The sequence below is a fragment of the Lactuca saligna genome, chromosome 5, assembly GCF_052625555.1.
Source record: "Lactuca saligna cultivar CGN05327 chromosome 5, ASM5262555v1, whole genome shotgun sequence".
NCBI classification, from domain to species: Eukaryota; Viridiplantae; Streptophyta; class Magnoliopsida; order Asterales; family Asteraceae; genus Lactuca; species Lactuca saligna.
In genome coordinates, this window is record NC_136421.1 from 256,780,121 (window position 1) to 256,789,568 (window position 9,448).

Below are 9,448 nucleotides of genomic sequence, written 5' to 3' on the forward strand. Positions count from 1 at the left end.
ATTTGTACTAAGGCATTATAAAGAGTTGACTTAATGTCTAGTCCTTAGTATTGTTATGCTTTTGTTCTCCTGTAAATTGGGGTCTATACTAAGTGTTTAAAAAAACTTCTTTTACTCGGTTTTTACAGTTTAGTCATTGTAATCTGTAAACTCAAAAGCATAATATAAGCTGAACAAATATTCTATTTACTCTCGTATTCATCGTTATTACTCTTCCTAATTTCATACTTGAATTGATTCAAACTCGATTACAAATCTCATCAATTGGTATGAGAGCAGGAATCCTTTCTGTGATCTGATTTTCATACGTTCAAAAGATTTTTGAATCTACTGTTTGATTCAAAAAGTTTCCGTTCTTTTTGAGTGTGAAAATTATTTTTGATCTAAATCTAGGATTTGATTCTGCGAACATATTTGTGAATCGAGTGTTCGTTGTGTGATTCTGATTTGAAATATACAATTTGATTCCAAAATTTTCGAAGTTTACGTATCATCTTGAAGTTTTTGTCTGTACAACAATGGCGTCATTCAATCTGAATTCCATGACATCATTTTCTCATTTGCTTGGTTCATCCACAAAAATTCCGATGCTTATTCCAGAATATTACGATCAGTGGGCAGATCGTATGCAAGATTACTTGAACGGATTGGATGAAGAATTATGGAAGTGCATTTCAGGAGAAATCAATCAACCTGCAACAGTTCAGCCAATCGGTGTGTCTTCAAGCAGTTCGGAAGTTGACAATCAATCCAATCGTTTAAAACAATTGGAGAAGAAATGCATGAGGGAATTAAGAGGTGCCTTGCCTCCTGTTGTGTACAATTATGTCAGAACATGCACAACAGCTAAAGAAATCTGGAACAATCTCAAAGACAAATTCCAAGGAAGTGAAAAGACGAAGATCACATCTGTGAAACAATGCCTAGTGGAACTCAAAGATTTCAAAGAGAAAGAATCTGAATCCATTGAAGGATACTATGATCGGTTCAACGAGTTAATCTATTGTTGTAATCGTTATGGTATTACAAGGTCATCAATGGAGTACAACTTGATATTTGTAATGGGACTTCGAAAGGAGTGGAGGAGTGTGAGTATGATGGTGAAAAACCAACAGAGTTTTGATACTTCAACTTTGAATGACTTGTACAATCAATTGAAATCTCATGAAAATGAGGTTAATGAAATAGCTGAGGAAGCGATAGCAAGTCTTGGTGGACCATTGGCACTCGTTTCGAAGGTTTCAGAAAGAGAGAATGAAAAATCGAAGTCTGATGAAGAAGAAGGTTTACTGATGAATTCTGATGATGAGGTTGTCGCATTTTACTCAAACAATAGAGTAAAGAAATTTTTTAAGAAACCTTTTAATCTAAAGAACATGTCATCAGATTCGAAGGGTAGTTATGAGAACAAAAATAGAGTGGATGAAAAGAAGAAAGAAGTGAAGACAGATTCGAAGAGTGAAATGGAGCAAATGAAGAAGATGTTGAAAGGTGATATAGGGATTAATTGCCATAATTGCTATGGTGCAAATCACTTGGAAGTAGATTGCTTGTTGAGAAAGAAGGAGGAAAAGAAAAATAAAACAAAGGATGAAGCGTATTACACTGAGAAATTGGAGGAAGTAAAGTCGAAGACAAAGAATTTGTCGTTGGTGGCTCATGGAGAAATTGAATCGGATGGCACATATCAAATATGGTCCTCAGGTTTAGACGATGAAGAAATGAAGAATCCAACACACGGGGCCATGTATGCAAAAGTTGAAAAAGATTCAGATAAAGAAGAGACTTACGAAGTACATGGGCAGTGCTTCGTATCGAAGTCTACCGACAGGTCGCCCATGACTACCAAGGTACGTAATCTTCTTGAATCCTTTAATATTCCAGTGTCCACGTAAAATTCTGAGTTAGTATCTTTTGATGAAACTGTTACTTACTTTGATTCAATTGGCGTGTCTGCCAGCAATGAAGCTAAAAAGTTAAATGATCAATTACTAGAGGCAAGAAAGAAGTTAGAATCAAAAGTCACTATGGTTGATTATTTAGAATTGCAAGTGTCGAATATTATGGAGGATAGGGAGAATTTAGCAAAGGAAATAAACTTGTTCTTAGCACAGAGAAATATTTTCTGTAATTCTGCGAAAAGATTGTATGGAAAATTAACTGAATTACATCATTCGAGTGAGATAAGTAAGGAACAACACAGAAAATTGCTACCATTTTTAGCATATGATAGAACTAAGGTAGATAGTGTTTCATATGATTGTGAAAAAGAAATTTCTGATTTTAACAAAGTTCCAGATGATAGGTATAGATATGGAATTGCTAAAGTTGAAGATTATCTTGATGCTAATGATATAGTAAAAATTGTAAATGAGACCTTAACTAAATCAGAAAAAATTCGAATTTTGAAAAAGACTGACAATTCTACATCTAATTGTCAAACTAATTTTGTTGATATTGAAGATAATTCTGATAATATTAGTGAAATTAGTGATTTAGAAGATGTAGATTGTTCTCAATTGTCTGTCATAAATGTAGCAAATTCTTTTAAAGGGAAAGAAAAATGTGAAGATTTATTCATAAAAATTAACACTGATGAACCCTCAACTTCGAAAGTTTGTGATATGGAGTTTGTGGAAATACATGATAGTCAAACTGATGATAGTGATAATGAGGAAGAAAACACAAATTCGAAGACAATTCAAAGTTCGAAAGAAATTGAAATTCCTCGAGTGGTTGTTGATCAAGTTTATTTGGATACACAAGAATTTGAGAAAATTCTTAGTGAAAAAGGTGCTCATTATCTTGAATCAAATACTGTTGTTTATCCAATCTTCAAATGCACTGATGATATTGTGTTTCCAAACCAATTCTTCATAACAACAGGCAATGTTGAAAATATAAAGCCTGAATTCAAAAAGTTGGTTGAGGAAGACAATAACCAAACTTCAAATGAATGTTTCTTTTCGAATCAAAAGACAATTGAAAACAATCTCACAAAGAATTCATATATATTTCAACATCAAAAACCAAAAAGAATATGGGTTGAAAAGTCGAAAGTTGAAAAGAAGATAGTTAACACAACTGCAAATGTGTTCACGAGGCAAGAAGATGTTAAAACAGAGGTTAAAGGAGTCAACAAAGCAATAAAATTGAATTCAAAAGAATTTAAAGATAAAGTTGACAAATTTTCAAAGGAAAATAATATTTCAAAATGTCAAGCAAGAAAAACAATTTTTTGGCAAACTATTGAGTCATTAAATATGACATCAATAAATTTTTCAAAACAAAGAAAAGTTTTTAGAGGAAAATCAAAGACTCAAATTTTTGAAAAGAAAAATGCTTTATTTTCAAATATTAAAACAAACGTTTCAAATGGAACAAAAACAACACTTCCTTGAAAAAGTTTTCAGAAAAAGGTTGAAAAACAGATTTCAAAATCACAAATGAATACTTCTTATCATGAGTCTTATCTATCAAAACCAAAAGTGGATTATGTTCTAAGTTCAGCAAAATGTGATAATCTTCCGAAGAAGCAAGCTGACAAAATCTCAAAAGCGAAAGGTATAACTACTAAAAGAAATATTGATCATTGGTTGGAAGGAAAGGGAAAAATGTATCAATCAAGTAAGTTTTCGAAAGAACAGATACATGAGGCATATGAAATGTATGTAAATCCTTCAACGAATGGTAGTTCGCTATCCAAAGAATCAAACATTTCAGTTAAAGTTTGGCAGCCGGTCACAAAAGTGAAAAGTGAAACATCACAAACCCAAAATGCGAAGGGTATAATCAGTGAAAATTTGAAAACAATAAAAAGTCATATATCTGACCCTTCGAATGAAAATGTTAAATTTTTTGACAGTTTCAAAACAAAAGTTTGTGATTGGGTTAACGGTTGTACTTTACAATTGAAAAATAAACGTAATATGAATGGACCCAACAAGTCTTGGGTACCTAAATTTTCTCAATAATCACAGGTACTTTGTGACGAGCAATATGATAACAAGTGGTATATCGATAGTGGTTGCTCACATCACATGACTGGGAAGAAGGAAAACTTGCGTGATTTTCGAAGCTTAGAAAATGGAGGAGTGGTTAAGTTTGGAAATAATCACAAATGCAAAGTTAAGGGTTATGGAAAGATAACGAATGACACTTTCACTGTCAATCGAGTTGCATTTATTGAAGGTTTACAACACAATTTGATAAGTGTTTCACAACTTGTTATGGGAACTGGCAATCAAGTTCTTTTTAATGAAGAAAGAAGTGTCATTTCGAAAGTTGAGACAAAAGAAGTTTTACTCAAGTCAAAACGAAAAGGTGATATGTTTACATTGGATATAGTTCCAATTGTTGGCAAACCTGCTGTGTGTTTACTTTCGAAGGCTACTGCCGATACAAGCTGGTTGTGGCATAGGAGGTTATCACATCTCAATTTTTGAAACATCAACAAACTTGTTGTACAAGATCTGGTAAGAGGTTTACCCATTCTTAAATATGATAATGATAGTTTGTGTGCAGCATGCGAAGTAGGAAAACAACACAAACAAGGTCATCCAATCACAATAGATTCGAAGATTGTTGAACCCCTAGAACTCTTGCATATTGATTTATGTGGTCCTTTGACAGTTGCTACCCTTAACAAGAAAAGGTACATTCTAGTTATTGTGGATGATTTTTCAAGATTTACGTGGGTTTATTTTCTCAGGTTAAAATCCGAAGTTCCACAAATGATGATTGATTTTATCAAGAAAATGGAAATTTCGTTGAAGAAGTCAGTTCGAAAAAGTAAAAGTGATCATGGAACTGAATTCAAAAATCGTGTTCTTGATTCATTTCTGTTGGAGAAAGGTATTTCACATAATTTTTCATCTCCATATACACCACAACAAAATGGTGTAGTTGAGAGAAGAAATCGCTCATTATGTGAGGCTACAAGAACAATGTTGGCATATTCGAATTTACCTCAATACCTTTGGGCCGAAGCTGTTTCAACTGCTTGCTTTACTCAAAATCGATCATTCATTCATAGACGGTTTAATTTTACTCCTTATGAAATCATCAATAATCAAAAACCTAATGTCAAATTTTTCCATGTTTTTGGATGCAGGTGTTTCATAATGAATCTTAAGGATAATCTTTCAAAGTTTCAAACAAAAGCTGATGAAGGAATTTTCTTGGGATATTCACACAATTCTGTTGCTTATAGAGTGTTAAATAAGCGAACTCGCAAAGTGGAAGAAACTTTTAATTTGACATTTGATCATCATTACATTAAAAAATCAAATCACCAATTTGCAAACTATCCTATTTTGCAAAATTCTTCGAATGATAATGATTCAATTCAAATGGATGATGATAATTATGAATCGATTTTTGGTATTTCAGATCAAGCAATTGAAGTAGAGAATAATGCACCGGATAATCAACAATCAGAAAATTCGAAGCATGAAAATAATTCAATTTCGGTTTTGAATCTAAACACAAATGAACTAACTAGTGGTCCAGTGGAGGGGGAGCATTTGGATTCGAACAATTTTGTTGAGGGGGAGCATTCTTGCGAAAGTGATAAAATGTCAACAAATGTTAATGAAGAGGGGGGGCCAATTATCAGAGAAGTGGCACTTTTCGAAGCAGAGCCAATACACGAAGAGGAGCCAATACTTGAGAAGGACCCCATTCTTGAAGAAGAACATTTCGATGATGCTGAGGATGCATGTTCCACAAATGGATCAGAAACAGATGCTATATTCGAAGATGCACCTTTGGATTTTGATCCTAATTATCCACCATTGGATAAATGGATAAGAAATCATCCAAAAGAACAAATTCTTGGTGATCCACAAGCAGGAGTAATGACAAGGGCTCAACTTCATGCACGAAATGAGGTATTGAATATTCATCAAGAGTTATGCATGTTTAATGTTTTTATTTCCAAAATCGAACCAAAGACAGTTAAGGTTGCAATGGAACACTCTGATTGGGTTGTTGCTATGCAAGCTGAATTGTCTGAATTCGAAAGAAACAAGGTTTGGAGATTAATTCTGAAACCTTTTGATGTGTCAATTGTTGGACTAAAATGGATTTATAAAAACAAAACTGACAATGATGGAAACATTATTCGCAATAAGGCTAGACTTGTTGTTAAAGGATATTCTCAACAAGAAGGAATTGATTACAAAGAAACATTTGCCCCTGTCGCAAGACTCGAGGCTGTTCGTATTTTTCTGGCTTATGCAGCTCATAAAGATTTCGACGTTTATCAAATGGATGTAAAATGTGCATTCCTAAACGGCGAACTCGAAGAAACGGTATATGTTGAACAACCAACAGGTTTTATAAATACCGAACATCCTGATCATGTTTATATTTTAGATAAAGCTGTGTATAGGTTAAAACAAGCACCAAGAGCATGGTATGCAACTTTAGCATCATTTTTGAAACAGTCTAAATTTAAACAAGGATCAGTTGATCCCACTTTATTTCGAAAGAAAATTGGGAATCACCTGATGCTTGTTCAAATTTATGTTGATGATATAATTTTTGGCTCTACTGACCCTACTTTATCCAAAGAATTCGAAGACCTGATGAAAAGCAAATTCGAAATGAGTATGATGGACAAAATTAATAAATTTTTGGGTTTGAATATTCGTCAAAATAGGGAAGGCATCTTCATTAATTAGGAGAAATATACGAAGAATTTGTTGGAAAAGTTTGGCATGACGAATAGCACAAAGTTACGAGTACCAATGGCAATGGGCATAGAGCTAACTCCTTCGTTAGATAAATCTGCTGTTGATCTCACTCTGTATCGAAGCATGATTGGGTCTTTATTGTATTTAACTGCAAATCGACCTGATATTATGTTTTCTGTTTGTAATTGTGCAAGGTATCAATCCAATCCACGTTAACCACATTTAACAGCGGTGAAGAATATTTTTTGATATTTGAAAGGCACTACTTCATTTGGTTTGTGGTATCCTTCGAAAACAGGATTCTTTGTACAAGCTTATTCAGATGCAGATGTTGGAGGATGCAGTCTTGATCGCAAAAGCACAACTGGCGGGTGTCAATTACTAGATGGAAAATTGGTTAGTTAGCAATCGAAGAAGCAAACATGTGTTTCGATATCTACAGCTGAAGCTGAATATGTTGCTCTTCGTACAAGAAGTCAAGAAGGTACGCGAAGATGTTAACTTGCAAATCAGATAACTTCGTGAAGATATGACGAAGGAGGTTCAGGTTGTTCAACAAGATTACGCATCAGCAAATCAAAAGATTGACATTATTTGTGATGCTGTTGCAAAAAGTGTTAAATTGTTTGAGCAGATGAATCCTCAACTGACCACTCTTTTTGCCAAAGAAGAACAAAATTTTGGAGAGTTGGTCAGGTTGTTAAAAGAACTCCAAGATTTGTCTTCGAAGTCTGTCTCTCCAATTATTTCTCAAGAATTTCTTTCTCAGAAATTTTCCCACTTCGAAGCCAACCTACACAAAACTTAGCTCCACTTCTTCGCATTTCAAGCCTTCTGCCAAATGTTACAGATGCCCCACCTGCTTTCATAGGGGTGCAAGGGGGAGAAAAGATTGATAAATCGAAGGCTGGGGAACAAATCAAGACATCTGAAGATGCGAAGGTAGTTGGAAAACTTTATCCTTCGAAGGTGGTGACAAAACCGAGTATTATTTCAGCAGGTCCAGTCACTTCGACTGTGATCACAACAATTCCACTTCCAAAACCAAGTTCAAAAGGTGTTGTGATTGGGAAGCAAGCTGATGTTTCTTCATCAAAAAAAATGGTTTTCTCAAGTGTCGAAGACAAGGGAAAAGGAATTTTGATTGAGAAGACAAAAGAAGAGAAGAAAGCTGAGGTGGCAGCTGAGGTGGAAAGAATGAGGCAGGTATAGAGCATAATGAGACAAAGGGCTCTGGATGGTTCGAATGTTGATAAGGGTGATCCAAAAAAATTTTATAACTACGAAACCATCGAGTCCAGAGTGTTGTTTGATTATATGTACTCATTTGAAAAGATTCCGAAAAAGAGCTATGTGGTGACGAACACAGACTTTGGTCAACTTGACTTTCCTGTCAATGAAATGATGTTCGTTATGCCACAATTCAAGGCTGAAGCCAAATTAATGGAAATAGAAGAGGGAAAGAAGATGAAGATAAGGTTTCATGCAGTATTGGCAAAGGCTCAAGAGGAAGTGTGGTTTTCGGAGAAAATTAAGAAGGTGCTATCTATAAAAAGGGATGTAATATTCGAAGGGAAGTTTGAAAATTTGAAGTACACTGTAGCAAGAGAAAGTGGGAAGTTACAAGAGTTCACAGTGGCAGACTTTCCTTTGATGAACACATATGATCTAATAAACATTTCCTTGATGCTCAAAGACAAATCATTTTCTTTTCTCCAAGACACAGAACCATATGTTTTTAGCCTTGGGTGCAAGCACATTAAGATATTTTTGGAGAATTATTTTGAGTGCTTGGCTCAGACTGATGTCGAACTTGCAGTTTTCAAAGGAATTGACATTACTGCACCAATGGCACCATCGAAGAAGCAGAATGAGTTGAAAAATTATGAAGATGGAGAAATTTGTTTAAAGCCATTGGGGATCATTTTTGCAGGAAAAGACAAAGCTGGAAGAGCTAAGCGGTTCTTGTTTCAAACTTGCGAAGTGGAGAGATACACCAACTCATAATATACGAACTTAATTGTTCGTATGAACCACTGCAAGAAGAACTCAAAAGGAGATAAGAAAGAGATAAAGAAAGTTATCTCTTGGTACATGGAGATCCGAAGAGTGCTGATGTATGCCATTCAATCACTGACGAATTGAAGACTTCGACCTTGATTCCAAAGGGGGAAATTGTTAGGGCTTAAATGTTGTAATAGTTGAAGAGTCAGTTAGATTGTTATGAAGTATATTTTGTCTTCGTAAGAAGGGGTCTTTGGATGTAATGTTATTTGTACTAAGGTATTATAAAGAGTTGACTTAATGTCTAGTCCTTAGTATTGTTATGCTTTTGTTCTCCTATAAATAGGGGTCTGTACTAAGTGTTTAAAAAAACTTCTTTCACTCAGTTTTTATAGTTTAGTCATTGTAATCTGTAAACTCAAAAGAATAATATGAGCTGAACAAATATTCTATTTACTCTCGTATTCATCGTTATTACTCTTCCTGATTTCATACTTGAATTGATTCAAACTCGATTACAAATCCCATCATCTTTGATACAAAACCGTTGAAATTGCATCAATTTTTAAGTTATGAAAACCTTTATGTTTAGCTTGTATTCCCCCCGCCCCCCTAAAAACATGAAAACCTCGGAAAAGTGTAAGGGTATGAACTCACTGTTTCACGTAGGATTCGAGTGTACAATCGATATGGATGTTGAGTGTCAGCTGATGTTTCGTATGCAAGTGGACCCTATTAGCATATGG

The 9,448-nt window shown here is 34.5% G+C and overlaps 1 protein-coding gene across 1 annotated transcript; it reads left to right on the forward strand.

Annotated features, from left to right (window-relative positions):
- The first annotated feature begins 518 nt into the window (after nucleotides 1–518).
- LOC145046550 (uncharacterized) lies at nucleotides 519–4,445 on the forward strand. The gene is made up of 5 exons (XM_078994837.1): nucleotides 519–1,284; nucleotides 1,387–1,850; nucleotides 1,905–2,436; nucleotides 2,554–3,125; nucleotides 4,134–4,445. Exons 1-5 carry the CDS (start codon nucleotides 519–521, stop codon nucleotides 4,443–4,445), a joined length of 2,646 nt encoding a protein of 881 aa, XP_078850963.1.
- The last annotated feature ends 5,003 nt before the right edge of the window (nucleotides 4,446–9,448 follow it).